Source organism: Microcaecilia unicolor, chromosome 10 (assembly GCF_901765095.1).
Source record: "Microcaecilia unicolor chromosome 10, aMicUni1.1, whole genome shotgun sequence".
Taxonomy (NCBI): domain Eukaryota; kingdom Metazoa; phylum Chordata; class Amphibia; order Gymnophiona; family Siphonopidae; genus Microcaecilia; species Microcaecilia unicolor.
In genome coordinates, this window is record NC_044040.1 from 196,841,201 (window position 1) to 196,860,590 (window position 19,390).

The 19,390-nt window shown below is 40.0% G+C and overlaps 1 protein-coding gene across 1 annotated transcript; it reads right to left on the reverse strand.

Moving 5' to 3' along the window:
* Positions 1 to 489: 489 nt before the first annotated feature.
* On the reverse strand, positions 490 to 19,059 carry EIF5A2 (eukaryotic translation initiation factor 5A2). Its single transcript, XM_030216451.1, has 5 exons — positions 18,989 to 19,059; positions 17,699 to 17,889; positions 14,865 to 14,969; positions 9,125 to 9,256; positions 490 to 3,413 (listed from the first exon to the last, which is right to left on the reverse strand). Exons 2-5 carry the CDS (start codon positions 17,861 to 17,863, stop codon positions 3,351 to 3,353), a joined length of 465 nt encoding a protein of 154 aa, XP_030072311.1. The 5' UTR covers positions 17,864 to 17,889; positions 18,989 to 19,059; the 3' UTR covers positions 490 to 3,350.
* Between the last annotated feature and the right edge of the window lie 331 nt (positions 19,060 to 19,390).

The following is a 19,390-nucleotide window of genomic DNA, read 5'->3' on the forward strand; positions in this document are numbered from 1 at the left end:
CCTTGTGACATCAACTGGTTATTTGTCCAGCAGTGACTTTAGGAACGTATTCTGAATTATATAAATATTCAGCACCGATTTACATCTAGAAACAAATTAACCACTGACATTTTAGAAATAAGCATTTTGGTGGTATGTCTTACCGATTTGCAGCTAAATGGCAAATTTTAAAATTAAAACAGAAGTCTTTATAGAAAGGTGCAGACAGGTACTATGTAAGCATAACTAAGGCTGGCACAGGACAGTTAAGTTCCTGAGCCACAAGGGAGGACGATACAAGCCAACTGGTTGATATTTTTACTAAACTTTAAATTACCATTTTTGAACATACACCTACCCAACAAATTTCAATAGCAGGATTCTTTGAAAATTACGCAGAGAACACTGTAGATAACTGCATACAGCCAACATGTGTTTGGTTATATACAATGTTAAATTATACTTGGCAGTAAATTTGTGTACCATAAAAAAACAAGAGGACGCACAAAGTTATCAAGACACACATACATTCTTTTTATTAAAGTCCAGTTGTATGTGTAGCTTCACAAAATACTGAGCGAATAAGGCAGAAATTCTTTCAACTTAAAATGTTAATATCAGCATTTCAAATTTTAGCAAACTCTTAATTGTGCCTTTCAAATATATATGTTCACACCTATATCTGTTCTAGGTTCTGATCCCTTTGAACAATAGCATCTGTGCAGTGTATCATGTGTTGTCATGTTGGTCCTTCTCACCTAAATCTTTAAAACTTCTTCCTGGGACCAACACTGCTAGTCTTTCCCTTATGTAAAAACACTTCTACAGGAACTGGGATAACAACTTTAAACAGAGGGACCTTTTTCAAGTTTCCCTTCCATCAAATTAAAAAGCTACACTACAGTTCACATAAGAACTTGTCTGCATTTCCCATGTTTTCGTGTATTAGAGCACTATAATATATAAACTTGGCCTAACTTCCTGTTGGTGCTCACTACTACAAACTGCATGATTAAACAGGTAAAAAAGTACCTATAAACAGGCAAAAGGTATCACAGAAGTAATGTTGAAGTTGGGTTCACTGTGCTTTAAAAGATCAGTCCATGCATAAAGCAAATAAAGGTATACTAGAGAAATAATGCTGAGCTTCTGTAAGCTTGAAATACAAGTCTTGCAACAGACTCAGACTACTAGCAATGGGGTGGTGTTTTAGTTTTAATAACCTTGATATAGAGTTATTGCATGTGAAGAGCAAATTAGTTCAGATATGAACTTTACAGCATGAACAAAACCATGCTGTTATAAAGTCTGACAAGGGGTATAGAGTTCTTAGCTGTTCTCGTTTCAGTGACCAGTCATGTTTTGTTGCCAAATATGAATTCATTCTACAATATGTCCATATTGCCGTTTTCAAAGTAAGGATGTGAAATTGCAGAAGTGCTCACTCACATAATCCTGTGGGTAATACTATGCAAGTGTTATTTCACAGGTTACAGTAATTTTTAACTATGGATGTGCTCAGAAGAGGAACACCAAGAACCAAGTTTTGCAAAAAGAAGTTACACAAAAATATTGCTGCCCATAATTAACATTCAGAAGACAGATTATAGGCTCTAAAAGATACAAGTCAGATATTTTCTGAAAATTATGTGCAATTGTTCTGCTAGTTCTGCAATTACAAAAATTACTTTCCTGTTAAACTTTTAGTTCTCTGAGATGCACAAAGGCAAGTTAATGGAACAGCTTTCTGACTGGTTCATTAACAGTGAAATGAGGAAATGTATTTCCATACGTGAAATTTAGTGCATGTTAAATGTGCCAGATTTAACAGCACTGAAAACCAAGTCCTTTATTAGTCCACATAACAGGTACTGCACAGATAGTGGCAGTGCAAGATTCCTCTCCCTACCCCCCTCCCAACTGCACTACCAATGTGTCTACACCATGCCCTGAAGACAAAGGTAATTGAATTAACCTGTTTTATACCTACTCAGTCTTTAGAGCCTGTGCCAATGAGTGTTTCAGTCCTGTGCACACCTCATCCAGTAGGAACCCAACAGACCAGCAACTCATTTCTCAAGGCCACAACTCTTTTCAGATAGCAGTAACTTTGGTCATAACCAATTTGAACTGGCTGTCTAACAGTGAATATTGTGCCAATCCCTTCCTCCTCCCCAGAAATAAACTTATATGCTACAGTTCTTATAAAACCAATGGCTCTTATGTTGTAATGTAACAATGACAATTCTATATGAAAATCATAAGTTAATTTTACATCTTGATGTCTCCTCCAAGTCCACATTTGAAACTTAAATGAACTTGCAATAACTATGACACAAAAAAAAAACAAAAACACGCAGTACGTTTTTAAGTGGACTACACCCCTCCCCACACAAATTGTTACATTCTGTTTCTAAATGTCAAAAATTCACTACTATAAGCAAACTTAGAAACCAAGTATTTGCAATTAAAATTTAAAAAAAAAAAAAAAGTCAAACCCGGAAGCACTGGAAATAAATTCCTGGGAAGTTCTTTACTCCTTTTAATATTTTAAGATAAATACAAAAGAAAAAAAGAGCAACCGAACTGTATTTTTCTATTTTTATTGTTTTTTTGTTTTTGTCTGATAACAAAGGCCTCGAGTGAAAATCTGTAGCGAACTCCCCCCTTCTGTGCCTTTTTTTTTTTCTTCTTTAACCTGTGCAGCACCAACCCAAGAAAACAATATCTGTATAACCCACAGGCAGGCTTTCTGATGCCATTTGATAAAAGCTTACAATATGTCAGGTTGGTATAAAGAAAGAGGTAACAGTGAGCTGCACATGGCCAACAAGATTTATCAGTTGGGGGGGGGGGGGGGGGGGGAGGGGGAAGGAGGAGAGCAAACCAACTGGCATGTTAAAAAAGTCACTTCAGTTTCAGTCCAAGAATTTTGCTCTGTATATAATTTAAATTGGCTCTATAAGTTAATAGCATTTCAGATTGTGTGTAATTCAACCATCTTAAAATGGTGCTTAAGTAAAACCATTTTAAACTTCTGGTGCAGTTTACTAAATTAACTAAAAGCCTAATCTGTCCATATAAACAGATATGCTCAAGCAAAAAGAAACAGACTAAAGATAAGGTCTTGGACCCACAAACTATAGGAATGTTAAGAGTAAGACTACTAAAAAGAATTCAGAACCTCAGTGATTTTGAAAACTTGCCAGTTAACTTGTAAGGTTAGTCCAGAATCCAGCACAATTTTGACACCATTCAAAAAGAAATGAGGTTGTTTGTGAAGGCCATAGCTTTGGTGACAATCAGAACCAAATTTTAGATCTATGGTTTGTTTGGACCTGAGCAGACAGCTCGAGCTTGGTGATCCCTGCTTATTTGGTCATGGCCTTGATGGCTACAGCACATTCTTCACTCATTGCACACAGGACTGAAATCTGGGGGGGAAACAAAAAAAAAAAAAAAAAAAATCACATTATGTAATCTTCAGTAGGCTGTTGCTGATCTGTATTTCGCATAATATTAAACCATGCACAGTCACTACAAGTGTTGACAAGCTCAAATACCAACATTTCTATAATTAGACCTTGTTTGCAAGCTCATGTCAGTTATGTCTATTTATTACCTTTCGAAGTGGACTAACATGGCTACCACACCACTAGTTTTTCATGAAATATATACCGCAACTTAGATGGCCAATATCTCCCACTAACAGTGGATCTGGCCCACTTTTGTTCTCAGGGGCTCATTTCTAAACTGTGCATTAGTACCACTATTTATAGAATTGAAGGACTGTGGTACTGGCTTGGCCGAGACAGCTAGTCAGCAGCACAAATATCTAATAAGATGTCCTTGGACAAAGGTAAAGAGCACGAACAAGCAGCAAAGGAATCTAAAATAGAAATGGCACACTTGGTAGACAGGAGCACTAGTCCAGGACTTCCAAACCCCTAACACTGTAGCCAGTAATGTATTTGGATAGTGAATTTACTTACAATAAAGATTCATCCTGTAAATGTTGACCACCTGTCTGGGGTCATCAAGGAAGCCCTGTACCAGTTATGTTTTATGTACACAAGAACAAGAGCAGCTATTTGAACTGAGCTTGTTCCCTAGCAATTCTGTCCCATTTGTCAATGCAGGCAATTTGGGATAAATTGTGGGCAACACTTCCCCCACAGCAATGGCCTAACTCGTACTCCAAGGCTTCCAAAAAAATGTGTTCTTGAAAACTATGGAGAGCCCAAAGCAAGTTTGTGTGTTACTTATGCACATTCATTGCTGGTATCCTGAAAATCTGACAATTTTGAAAAGCTCTGCTATATTCACAGCCCATACAATCTTTTTTTTTTTTTTTTTTTTAACTCCTGCTGGTCTACTGGCACAACCCACACGTTCTGGGCTGGTTTGGTGGGGATGCTAAGAAACTGACTGATCGCTGCTACAAACTGAACTGAGATGTCAAAGACTCCAAGATCCTTTCCCCAGTACAGGTCCCTGAAGCACACAAATATAAAACTTTCTACATTAGTTATAGTATATCAACTAGCTTTTCTAAAGATGGTGAGGCAAGATTTTTGTCCCATCAAGGCAACACGGATTTAGTATTCATCCATATGTCCAGTTAACTTTTTTTTCAGAATAGTTTATAATTTGTCAGGCAAGTATCAGCTCAATGAAGACCACCACATCAAATTCCATTCCTGAAATTGAGTTTTCAGAATTCTGGGGTGAATATCATCCAGTTCTTGTGATATGTTAATTTAAGTTTGACATTTTGCTCTAGTTTTCTAGGATAACAATGATTTGCTTCTGGGCATCTGAATCAAGTATTTTTAACATGGGTATCAACATCCTCAGCACAGGCCACAGCCAAAAAAACTCATTTAGTTAGCACTGATATGACCATAGCAGTTCATCTAGTGCTTCGCACTCTCCCATGCTTCTTAAAATAAACATACTTGAGTTATTTGTGCCATCACTAGCAAGTTTTTCAAATTCTCTTGGCTTGCCTTACATCTTAACTTGTAATGCTTATGCTCTCTTCATTTGAATCTGCTTTATTGACGCCAAAAAAAATTCTAAAAAGTGTAGACTCCCACATACTAAACCATACAGCTAAGTTTTGCCTCCCTTAATTTTCAAATACATAAGCACATTTGGCCTTGGTTTCCACATATCTGTTTCATGCAAGCGTTTGCATTTGATTACGTCAGTTTTCCAAATTCAAAACTCAATGCTAGTTATATGTATAAGTTACTCCCATGCCCAAGTGAGCTTAGAATGTAAGTGGTACCTGAATGTTTTTCCACTCTCTCCATTATAAATCTTTTTTCAAGTTATATGGTCATTACAGTGACTGGCAACCTAGCCTGCTGCCATGTAAATGAACAAATTGCTAAGATTTGGTTTTGGCTCACACCTGAGCAAAAGGTATTTTTCTCTAGTGTGCTTGTAATCAGGCAATGGAGAGTTAAGTGACTTGCCCAAGGTCAAACAGTTATTAGTGGTATTTGAACGAGCCTTTCCCTACTTTTCAGCATGCTGCTCTAAACCTTAAGACTAGTCTACTTAGATTAAAGCAGAGATAAACAAATCCTGGGCACCATGTCACCTAGAAACTGCACACACTGGAACCTGGTTGTCTTCAAATAAGCAGAGATAAACAAATCCTGGGCACCATGTCACCTAGAAACTCCACACACTGGAACCTGGTTGTCTTCAAATGTTTTTTTGTGCTGTGGAACAAAGCTGTTCTAGCTCCCATTACCCTGTGATTTCACTCTAAGCTTCAGCCATGGGGTGCAGGAACTTTAGGCTGGTCAAGTCATATGTTTTGTGACCATGAAACTGAGTCCAAAGTTCTGCACTTCATAACTAATTAGAGAGTAGGTGAAGAATGGAGGGGAGAAATAGAAAAAGACTGGGGTGGACCAATGTCAGTGATGTGTGAAGCAAGAAAGTCAACTGCCTCCACACTGTTGACAGCATGCTTTGGAAAGTCTGCTGGCTTTTCAGACTTGTGCTCTGGTACCTTCAAGGACTAATTTACTATACCCCAAGTCTCTTCCATTAAAACCAGGTTTCTAAATAAAATTGCTGCAGATCTTGTAAGGCATTATTCCCTACACCCGGCCCACCCCCCAAACTCCTGAACTACAGTAAGCATAGGGGGATAGGGAGCAGGTAAGCTCAGCTGCTGTATTCCAAGAATTTGAGGCCTGTACTTGAGAACTCTGCTCACGCTTCTGTATAGATAAAATATCCTCAAAGACTGGGTTTTTATTTTAACAAGTATTGAGACAGGTAGAATATCTGGGTTAGTGAGGACAACTTGGAGCAACTAAAAAATTGAGGGACAATATTCAATAGAAGATTAGGTAGGAGACACTTCTACCCATTTACTTCCTGCAGACCAGGTGATCTGCAGATTTTCAGCACCACATGACCAGATTATCTCCCTGGATTTTCAGTGGCACTATCTGCAATAGTAGGGTAACTCCCGGTAGGCCACAGGCTGCCTGGATATTCAGTGCCAGTACCTGGATAGGTGCTCGCTTGGAATATCCAGGTACAATTCATCTGATAGCCAGCATATAAAAAAATACTAACTGCTGCCACCTGAACACTACAGCCATTTTTGGAACATGGTTTTCCCCTTGTTTATATTAGAGGTACATCTCAGGTATGACTAGCTACATTAATCTGCCTAGAAATTTCAAGGTATGGGCAGACTAAGTGACAGCATTACCTTGTGCAGTTCAGAGACGAACCTAAGAATTAGCCTAAGGATCCAGGGCCTACCCAGAGGTCTCTGGGAGATTACAACATTCCTTCCACCTCCCTGGTGATGTTTTACATTTACATGTCTTAAGAAGAAGGGCTCAGGAGAACAGAAGTCAGACCACTGTCTCCAAAAACTGTGCCTTCAAAAGACATCAGAATCAAAATAGACCAAATTGTACAGACTGGTGTTGGGGAAAAATTCAGATATTTAAACCCAGAGGGACACAGGGCATACAAAAGATATACACACGTACCACTACTTAGCCCCCAAAAGGTCATACACTAAGACACACACAGAATCAGAGTGACAGGCAGACAGACCCACAGAAGAAGCACTGCAATACCTTTCTGTCCTAAATGCTGCAAGCCTATTTCTATATAGAATAACCTTTTCCAAGCCACACCTTGTTGTGTTGTACTATTGTGCTACAAAACCCACTGCACCTGAGAAGTGGGCCTGGGACAAAAAAAAAAAAAGAACCCAGAACCGCACAAAAGCCAAAGCTGATATCTGATGACCACACCTGGGTGCTCATCCTGAATCAGTAACTACCTGTATTTCTATTTGCATACTATGGTCCATCACTAGTATGCCCCATTGATTACTGTATGATCCTGAACATGCAGATCATAACTGTTGACCTTGTTTATACACTAGGTAGAATGGAATGTGGCCAGCCAAGCATTAAAGACCTAAATAAGATGCTACATTTGGTGATCCCTGTGCTTAAGGAGATAAACTAGCATAAGAACATAAGCTTACATAGGAGTTGCCATACTGGGACAGTCCGAAGGTCCATCAAGTCCAGCATCTTGTTTCCAACAGTGGCCAATCCACATTACAAGTACTGGCAAGATCCAAAACAGTACAATATATTTTATGCAGTTTATCTTCCCAAGTCCATCCTAACAATGGCTTATGGACTTAACCCTGCTAACTGCTTTTAACACATCTGGTAAATACCAGAGCTTGATTACACATTGAGTAAAGAAATATTTTCTCCTTGTAGCTTCATTGCGTGCCTCTAGTCCTGTTTTTGGAAAGAGTAAACAAGCGATTCACATCTTCCCATTCTACGCCACTCATTTTATAGACCTCCATCAGAATTCTTCCCCCTCTTGTTGGCTCCTGTCCCAGCCGCTCCCATAAAGCAGTTCTTCAGTTCATCAAGGAATGTTTCCTCCCTTACATGCCCCACATTTACCCAATCAATATCAGGGTATTTGAAATCACCCATTGTGTTCCCCAATTTGTTAAGCCTCCATAATTTCTGGAAACATCTGTCCGTTCATCACTATCCTTTTCCCTTTTACACATGGAATTTCATATGAGGAAAGGCTAAAGAGGTTAGGGCTCTTCAAGCTTGGAAGAGACAGTTGAGGAGAGATTTGATTGATGTCTACAAAATCCTGAGTGGTGTAGAAGTAGAAGTGAATCAATTTTTTTACTATTTCAAAATGTACAAAGACTAGCAGACAAGTTACATGAAAATACAAAAACAAATCGGATTTTTTTTTTTTAACTTGACAATAGGTAAGCTCTGGAACTCGTTGCTGGAGGATGTGGTAAAAGCAGTTAGTATATCTGGGTTTAAAAAGGTTTGGGCAAGTTTATAAGGCCATCACATACCCTGGGATTGGTAGCATGGAATACTGCTATTTGGGTTTCTGCCAGTATGTGTGACCTGGATTGGCTTTTGTTAGGGAAAAAAAGTAATGGCCCACTGGCCTGACTACATAATGCTGTTCTTATGGGCCACCACCAATCCCTGGCCCTTACATGAAGAACACAACTTTAGCATGTCCTGATGAGAAGACATTTACCCAAACATGATTAATAGATCATTTTTTTTCTAATTTTACATGCTCCCCTAATATTTCACTTTCATTCTAGTAGGCGAGTAGCAGCACTGGAATATACCATCACATGCCTTGCTACCACAGAAATTCCAAAGGCTGTTTTGTTTCCTGCAAGAAGTTCTTGCTCGATTCTACAAAGTGTGATCCTTCTGCCAATTTGGCCTGCCTTATTTTTATATTTTCAGCCCGATGATGCTCCTTCCACTGGGAGCAATATACCATAAAATGACTCATGTTCAACGTAAATGTTTACTCAACCGTTGCTTGGAGTTAAGTTTTCCTATTTTTTTTTCTGTTAAAGATTCCTTTTATTTTAGAATGTTGACCGTTCATGCATCACTAACACACTGCACCTGTTTGAATAATTTCTAAAGTTTAACAGTAAGACTAAATTTGCACTGTGCCGCTTCCCCACAACTTATGAAGCTGCCTTCCACATGTTGTGGATCAAGGCTGTAATTCTCACAATGCCATGCAAGTCCTACCAACATATTCAACTTACCAGCATCTCTTCACCAGCGTCATATTTTGATTCTATTTCCTTTCCTAGGTCACCTTCTGGCACTTTGAGATCATCACGAACGTCACCACCGTCAGTCAGAAGGGACATGTATTTATCATTAATATCAAGGAGCTATTAAAAAGAAGAGACCACCGTTAGTACATGATACTTTTACAAAAGTGCTACTCTCTCTCCACCCCCCTCTGCCCATGTGTGGTTCAGCAGTAGGCCTGGTGTAGCAGGGAGTACCTGCCAAGTAGGTAGGCTCTAGCACAATACTGCAAGCTGAGCAGGCATGTTTCACTTGGCTGCTGAGAACATGGGAAGTGCATCAAACCTCTGCACCTGCCCACCTCACTTGCTCCCTACTTGCTGTTTCCTGGTGTGGTCTGCAGCAATTATGCACAACTTGAGAAAAAAAAAAAGGAGCAATTTAAGGCTCACCTTGCTAGGGATTCACTGATCCCTTGACAGCCCTGACTACATGCCTTAGATCAACATGGGATCTATTCTGTGGTACGTACTTACAATGTGTGTGCGTGCAAATTAAGGAACTCCTGGTTAAATTGTATGTTTCAATGAATCCTTAAGCGAACAGAAACCAACATTTACAGGGTACTAAGTAAAATGGCAATTACGCATTATTTTATTTTTTTGTTACATTTGTACCCCGCGCTTTCCCACTCATGGCAGGCTCAATGCGGCTTACATGGGGCAATGGAGGGTTAAGTGACTTGCCCAGAGTGACAAGGAGCTGCCTGTGCCTGAAGTGGGTATCAAACTCAGTTCCTCAGTTCCCCAGGACCAAAGTCCACCACCCTAACCACTAGGCCACTCCTCCTCCATTTGAAAATATGTCTTCCGGATTTAACACAAAAACAATGGATATCGCAGGTAAAAGCCCCGACACTCAGTCAAAACTTTCACTCTTTTCAGAGAAAGCTTCCAAGCTGTGGCAGTTCAGAGTGCTTGCTTTTGAAACATTATCCCCCCCCCCCCCAAAAAAAAAAAGCCGCCTGTTTCCTTACATGTACTCCATTTTCAAGATTCCCCCATAAAACTTTCAATATTTGTCAGGGGAGCATTTTTTTCCCCCACAATGACTTCATGGTTCATTTTGAAGTAGGTTTCAGATTTTCAACTTACATTTTCTTTACTACCAATCTTTCAGAACATTGATATTTAGATGAATCCATTATTCCTTTCACCTGTACAATATGTGGGCTACTGGCTACCACACAACCCCAAAGCTTGATTGCTATTAAGCAAAGGGGTGATCTAGTGGAGGGAAATCTTGCCTCAATCTACTACATATCTTTGAAGGGGTGAACATGCAAAGGACTCAAATACATCAACTTATGCATCCAGCTTCTCTTATATAAGCACGCAATTATGAAAAGCACTACCAACCGCCCTGAAAACATATGACCATCTAAACTTCCGAAAACTCCTAAAGACTTACCTATTCAAAAAGGCATACCCTAACAATCCAACCTAAATGCCTTAACCCCACAACATAATATATAAGTACTTACTGGACATAATCTAACCCATCTTCCTTATATGGGCAAGTCACTTAACCATCCATTGCCCCTGGTACAAAATAGGTACCTGAATATATGTAAACCGCTTTGAATGTAGTTGCAAAAACCTCTGAAAGGCGGTATATCAAGTCCCAGTTCCCTTTCACTCAGATTCTACATGGAATGTTGCTACTATTTGAGATTCTACATGGAATGTTAATGTTGCTATTCCACTAGCAACATTCCATGTAGAAGCCTGCCCTTGCAGATCAGCAATGCGGCTGCGCAGGCTTCTGTTTCTGTGAATCTGACATCCTGCACTTATGTGCAGGACGTCAGATTCACAGAAACAGAAGCCTGCGCGGCTGCATTGCTGATCTGCAAGGGCATCTAGATGGACTGTTCCTAGTGGAGTAGTAGCCTAGTGGTTAGTGCAGCAGACTTTCATCCTGGCGAACTGGGTTCAATTCCTATTGCAGCTCCTTGTGACCTTGGGCAAGTCACTTAACCTTCCATTGTCCCAGGTACAATGTATATAATGTAAACCGCTTTGAATGTAGTTGGAAAAACCTCTGAAAGGCGGTAAATCAAGTCCCATTTCCCTTTCAAACCCCAATGTGCCTCTCACCCTTGATCATGACCCTGCCATTAACCTAACTTTGTATTTGTTCATACTGGTATTGGCGATCGCCTCTACTGTACAATGTAAGCCACATTGAGCCTGCAAATAGGTGCGAAAATGTGGGATACAAATGTATCAAATAAAAGGTGAAACAGTTAATATTGTGAATTTTGTTTTTGAAAAGGCATTTGACAAAGTAGCTCATGAAAGATTCCAGAGGAAATTGGAAAGTCATTGGATAGGAGGTAGTGTTCTATTGTGGATTAAAAACTGGTTAAAAGACAGAAAACAGAGTAGGGTTAAATAGTAAGTATTCCCAATGGAAAAGGGTAGAGGGGTTCTGTGTTGAGACCTCTGCAGAATGTCTAGAAATGGGAATAACTAGCAAGGTAATTACATTTGCTGATGACACAGTTAAGTTCTTAAAATCGCAAGAGGATTGTGAAAAATTGCAAGATGACCTTACAAGACTGAGAATCCAATGGCAGATGACATTTAAAGTGATGCATATGGGGAAAGAGGAACCCAAACTATAAATACGTGATGTAAGGTTCCACATTAGGAGTCACCGACCAGGAAAAGGATTTAGGTGTTATCACTGAAAAGTTGAAACTCTCTACTCAGTGTGCAGAGGTGGCTAAGACAGCAAATATGGTAGGCATTATTAGGAAAGGAATGAAAAGCAAAAATGAGAATGTTATAATGCCTTTGTATTGTTTCATGGTGTGACTGCACCTCGAATACTGTGTGCAATTCTGGTCACTGCATCTCAAAAGAAATATAGTGGAACTAGAAAAGGTACAGAGAAGGGTTACAAATGATAAGGGAGATGGGAAGCGGCTAGGGCTCCTCAGCATGAAGAGATAGCTGAGGGGAGATATGACAGAGGTCTATAAAAATGAGTGGAATGGAATGGGTGGCCATGAATCACTTATTTACTCTTTCCAAAAATACTAACAGGCACATGATGAAGCTATTTAGTAAATTTAAATCAGAGAATACTCAACTCGTAATTAAACTCTGGAAATTTCTAGTAGTAAGAGAATGTGGTAAAGGCATTATCTTAGCAGGGTTTAAAAAAGGTTTGGACAACTTCCTAAAAGAAAAGGCCACAACCCATTAAAATGGACTTTTTTTGGGGGGGGTGGGGGGGGTCCACTGCTTATTTCTAGGATATGTAAAATCTATTTTAATGTTCTGGGATCTTGCCAGGTACCTGTAACCTGGATTGGCCACTGCTGTAAACAGGATACTGGGTTTGGAGGACCATCTGTCCCAGTATGGCAAAACTTTTTTCTTCCAACACTTCACCTTTTCTCCAAATGTACATTGTGTGGTTGTGGATGAACCAGTTTCATTTCATCAATCCAAAACACTGATCAACATGTTTCTTTTGCATTGCTACCTGGAAGCTTTTAGAGACCTCGTAAGACTTCCCCTGTTTTGTAATAGTGGAGTACCTTTGTCAGATGCTTAGGAGTAGTTCATGTTACTGAAAGTAGATCGAACAATCGTAAGTTGAGAGGTTAAATGGGTCAGAATATTCAACCACAGAGGGTTCTTCTAGATGAACAGCTTACTTACTAAAGGGAAAAATGCTCTGAGGTAGCAGTTAGGATGAATGGGTTGCAGGAATGTTGGAAGGAAGAAGTTGAGGCTGAAGACATTGCAGCACTAGCATCAACTGAGGATGAATTTGATTTTGATATTTGCATCAAAAAGAAGGTGCAAAGCTGTCTCCGCATAGAAAAGGATTCCTCTGAGAACACAAACTGAGTAAATTTCAACTTAATTTCTCACTTGCATTAATACTTGAATTTGATAATTTGTCACAACTAACCATGCAAAAAGCCACTCCTTTTCAGTTGTTAGAGACATTGCTCTAGTGGTTACTACTTTACCACTGACCCAAGTTAGTGTTGAGGTTGTTCTTTGCTGAGAATTAGATCATATTTGAGGGCATCCATGAAGGAGGATTTAACAGAGGCGAATTTTTATGAGAACAAATTTTTCAAAGATTTCTCCTGTGTGCTATTGGATTCCAGAATATTTGTGGGCTTGAGCTAGATGTATTACAATGTAAAAGTTTTGATAGCTATAGGTTACTTTGAGGCATATTTTCAAAGCACTTAGCCTTCCAAAGTTCCATAGAAACCTACTGAAGGCTAAGTGCTTTGAAAATATGCCTCTTTGTAACTTATGGTTGTTTTTCCTTGTATACTAGCTTTTTTTTTTTTTTACATTTGTACCCCACACTTTCCCACTCATGGCAGGCTCAATGCGGCTTACATGGGGCAATGGAGGGTTAAGTGACTTGCCCAGAGTCACAAGGAGCTGCCTGTGCCTGAAGTGGGAATCGAACTCAGTTCCTCAGGACCAAAGTCCACCACCCTAACCACTAGGCCACTCCTCCACTCCACTTTTCTGTACAAGTTGTTTATTTTTCTTGTTTATATGAATTACTATTAAATGCATAACAGTTTACTGCATATTTGATTTTTTTTGTTCAAATTTCCAATAAATGTGGTTTATTAGTCCTAAATTTTGTACATAAATATCCTATGTTTCTGTAATTAATCTAATTTATCTTAGATTTACTATACACTTTGGACAGTAGAAAAACAGAAGTGTCTGCGTCAAGGGTCTGAAGTACTGATTTCACAGCACTGGTTCAAAGAACAGTGTCTGAAGCACCATGGGTTTAAACTTGTGGCCTCTCCATTTTTTCTTAATTTATTAGACCAGCTATTATGGACTTCATCCAGTGGGAGGAAATGAACCTTTTGGAAGCCAATAATGTGCCCTTAGGCATGCACTGGAGCTTCCTAGTTCTCTGAATACTAATGCAGCAGGTACAACTCTCAGCCTGATAGACTCAGAAGCAAGAGCGGGAGGACTATTGCTTCGAGATTTTGCATGGCCCGATTCACACCCTTGTACCTTATAAGTTGGTGGGGAAACAAGGTTAAGACAACTTTTGCTACCCACAAAACGGTGATTTTCAACCCAGTCCTCAGGGACCACAAATCTAGTCAGGTTTTCAGGATACCCACAATGAATATGTATGAGAGATCTGCATACAATGGAGAAGTGCAAGCTAATACTTCTAATCAAATCAATTCTTGTATACTGCTAATATCCCCCTTTTCAAGATTCAGTGCGGTTTACATTCTACGCAAGACAAAAGCCGATAACGTTAATGAGAGGTATGAGAACAATTAGAGACCACTGGTGTAATGCTTGAGACCAAAAACATTACAGGAAAGGATAATGGATGAAACCAAGAGACAGAAGTCAATGGACTGATATGAAGCAGTCTTTGGGAAGAGAAAGGTTTTTAGCCTCTTCCTGAAGCTAAGGTAGCCGTTTTCTGTTCTGATGGCATATTGATGTGGATATTTTGGAAACTTGACTAGCCAGGTGGTACTATTCTCCACTTTAGTCTTGGAAACCACAACACACCATTCAGATCGACAAGTCCATAAAAAAGTTAATACTATAGAAATTCTACCAGGTGACCCACTGGCAATTTGTTCTCGTAAGAAAAAGACACTGACATCAGATTTTTGCCAAACAGCAAGGCATCTTCACTCACTTGATAGTCATTCCTCTTAATATTTGGAACATCCATGTTGTGAGTGGAGGGACAAATATCTTCATATTTCTTACCAGTGAAAATATCAATACCAACCAGGTGAACCTAAAAATTGAACAAGGAAAGCATTTTTCTGATTAGCAAAATGAAGATGCTTTATATCAAAGATAGCTGAAGAAATGTACAAAAACAATTAAACAAGCATCAAAACAACTGTTAATGCTGGTTAATTTGTAATAAATTAATCTGGATACAAACTGCTCAAAAGTTACTGCCATTTTTTTTACCCCGCGCTTTCCCACTCATGGCAGGCTCAGTCTTTAACCCTTAGCTTAGGTTCACTACTTGTTTCTAAGCTTGGAAGACAGTAATCAAAATTCTTTAAGAACAATCTGAACATATTTAAAGTTATTCTATTCCAATTCACTTGATCATGAGAATGGGTCAAGCAGTGGGTTCAGAACCAGGGAGGCAAGGGTTCAATCCCACTGCTTTGTGACCTTCGACCATCCACTGCTTCAAATTAGGGTAAATACATTAGTAACTAGATCTATTAGTGCACACTAATGCCATTATCACATTTTATTATGTTCCATTTTATGCAAAAGGACTTAGTTTACAACACATTAGCAATTGTAGCGGATTGTAAGACCTCTAGGGTCAAGGAAATACCTAGCATGCCTTGAATGTAAACTTATCTTGAAGTGCAACTGAAAAGGTGGAGGACCCCAAATAAAAACTAAAGGGAAGTTTAACAAAAACTATATAGCCAATATTCAAAGCTATTTAATTGGTCACTGCCAGTTAAACAGCTTGTTTGTGGCTAACCATAAAGCTGGCCAACTTGGGGGAGGGTGACATGCATGCAGTTAGGCACAGCTATTCAGCGCCTAACCACTTAAGATAACCAGTTAAATTGGGCCACATAAACAGCAGTCCCATTTGACTATGGTTTAACTTACGAAATCAGGTGCATATAATATTGACTTAACCAGTTACTTTTTAGCAGCCAAAAATAAAACTGGACATTCAATGCCGGTGGCCTGATATGGCCTGGCACTGAATACCCAGGCTGAACACCGCCAGCTGAATATCAGGCAGTTATGTGTATTGCCAGCTGATGTACCATTTGCTCTATCAACAGGTGTCAGCTGAAATACCATTTGCTGTATCAACAGAACACATTCAGAGTGACAATCCTTATCTGCTACCACACATAGAAGCAAAGAAACTATGGAAGAATGGGATGAGAACAAGTGACTCACCAAGTATGCCCTTGCACTGTATGAAAAGTATGAGGGAGAACTAGAAGTCTGAAAGGGCAGAATTACCTTACTTTTTAATTTGCCTATAGCAAAAAGTGAAGTACACCTTAAAACTACTGCATTTGTGTGCTTAAATATTTAATTGCTACAAAATGTCTAGGCGCTAGGTCATAGCCTAAAATGTTGCACCTTGTGCTGCAAATTTGGGAAAACACGCTAAAGAAAATAGTGAAAAAATTCTCTGGCTTCTAAAACTTATTGCCACATATATACCTTATTTTCATCTTTGCTTATAACAGCACAAAATACTTTGCTCACATGAATAGGAAAAATTAGCATTAAAGAATTTAGCTTAAAAATTAACACATCTGATAAGTTATAAACAGACCAGATATGATACCTGACCTTTCAAAACAACAGTCAGGCTCAGTCTGGATTAACCAGATTAGAGTGTATTCAAAACAAAGAAAAATAACATAGCTGCAAGTATTGCTTTCAAAAGGTTTTACTGGTGTGTCTACATGTGTTCTAGAATTACCACACTAAGCACAGAAGAGAAATTAAGCAAACCTGATCCATGAAACAACTGAAATAAAGTGGCACGGGCTGCACATACTACAGCAGGACATGTTTACCCACTTCTACCCTAGCTGGGATAACATTAAACCATGTCTGACCTCAAGTGCAACTTTAAATTAACCACCTTACTTTCTAACTCTTTTTACTCTCTTACCTATATGTTTCATACATATTGTGTTGACATTGTTAGTATACTATGCCATACTTTTTGCAATTTGAACATTTTTACTGTGGTAATTGCCTATTCATGTCTGATTTATTCTTACTGTACACTGCCTTGAGTGAATTTCTTCCAAAAAGGCAGTAAATAAATCATAATAAAAATAAAACTGCAGCATCTATACAGTGTTATACTTCAACTGAAAAACATGATTTCAGGAATTGTGAAATATGGAAGAAAATGCAGTTTAGAAAATATAAACGTTAAAAATGTATAATTTTGGATTTGAGAAGGTTGCACAGCTTATAACAAAGGATTCAGGCCTTCAGCTCCTTGTGGACACCAAGAAAAGCTAGGCTTTGTGGATCTACCCCTTCAGATTTATGTTGGTCCTATTAAGTGCCTAAATCTTACTTTATTTTGGTCAGACATCTAGAAAGACCTTTGTAATCTTTAAACTCATGAACCTATATCTTTAAAACACCAAATATGGAAATCTTCAGGCTTAGTAACAGATCTTACAGATGAAGACAAAGCTTTGCCTTTGTATTATCTTGTTTAATATGAACAAGCCTATTTAATATGCATCCCTCTCCAAAAACATTAATTTGGAAGTCATTTGATGCCTACTGCTTCTTGAACTCAATACTAGTATTATGCTCTTATTTTTGCACTCTCTGTATTAATATGTTCTTATAACTATATGATATACTATTACATACCTTACCTGAAGTTTGTTGAAGTATATTTAAAATAAAAACATTTAAAAAAAGAGGCATTAGGCCCTCCACATCAAATGCATGCAAACTCAACTACATTTTTATATTTACCTTGGCATGCCCGTGCTTGCCAGTTTTAGAGGTCGACATTTCAACAATCTTGCAGGGACGTCCTTTCAGTACCACAAACCCGTTCTTGCGCAGAGCAGAACACTGCATGGGAAAAGTGGCGGAAGCCCCGGCATCTCCAGTGGTAAAGTCAACCTCATCGGCCATATTTGCAAATTTCTACTGGGGGGGTACTAAAAGATTTTAAAACAAAGTTTATTGTAGTTTTTTTTTTTTGTCGCAAAGCCGCTGCTAAAACAGTCAAATTGAATTGGGGCGGCATTTTACGCACACTACTATGCCGACGCCTTTCAATAGCGAAAGCCACTTTAAAGGCGTTATGTTGTCTACAGCCAGCGCGGAACAACCCCCCATCCCAATCCCACGCCCTGCTGCACACGTGTCTGAAAGGGGGGGAAAAATACACCTTGAACCCCGGCGATACAGGAAACGGAAATCGAGAGTCACTCACGACCCTTGCATAGTCATGGCTCTCTTCCGGGCCTAAGAGAGACCCAGCTCCGTTTACAAATTAGGTTTGACACGGGTTTTACGGATTCTTAGGAAAATTTAAATAAACGCCCCCCCCCCCCCCGCTTCATTCCCGATTACAACCGGCCAAGCCTAAAACTACCACAGCAGCCAATAAACGGCAGATCTAAGACGCATTGACGAAAATAGTCAGCGGCCTCCACGCTGCATCGCGTTCTTTCAATTTCACTGCACAGTTAATTAAGTGCTAGTAGTAGTGAGTGAAATGAACTAGGCGGTGGCGGCAGCACGGTAGACGCACGCACGCATTCTGTCCTAACCCACAGCAGCACAATTCTCTCTACCCGACGCCCCCCCCCCCCCCTTTAGATGAGAGCAACCTTAAGCGGACGGCAGCACTCCGCTACTGACGTGTACAGGCACAGGGAAAAAAAAAAAAAAAAGCAACGAAGCTGCACGAGGCCCTCAAGGGCTTCGCCATCACCGAGGCCGCAAATACAGCAACCGACTCATTCCAAGACGCCCGTCCCCTCCCCCTCTTAGGCTCTGTCCCTCTCTAGTCCCCCCCCGCAACGGTCAAAAAAAGCGCCAAGTAGTCCCCCCCCCTCTCCTGAAAGGGGGGGAAAAAAAAAAAAACCTCACGCACCCACCCACACTCCTACCCAAAGGTCCGTCGGACGGACAGACTCAACTGTCCTCCTCCTCCTCGTGTCCGCGCTCCGGCGCCGCACTACCCTGCCGGTTTTAAAGGGCGTTTTAAAGTTATCGCCGAAGAGAACCACGCGCCATGCCAGCCCTTACCTTCCAACAAAAAAAGGAACGTCACTGCGCATACGCGCCCAATTTCACTGCGGCAACCCGGCGGTGGGCGGAGCCAGAGGAGAAATTTCCCAGCCGCCCCTTCGGCTTCCGGGCACGCACGCCGTCACTTGACGACGACGTTGCTTGCTTCTTGCTCGTCTCGCGCCACTGGGGCGGTAAGTTGAAGCAGGAGGTGTGTCTGTTGCTTCATGTGTTGACGGCGCTCCTCTGCTTTGCACAAAAGGCGTTGGGTGTGGGTGGTGCAGTGCTGTTGGTATTGTGTGTGGGGATTAGTTGTTTGTTGCCGGTGAAAGTACTTGGCTCAACTGCTTTGTTTTGTTTCTAATTGTATTTTAAGCTTGGGAATTAATGTTTCTGACTCGGGGTTTGAGTAGCCTAATT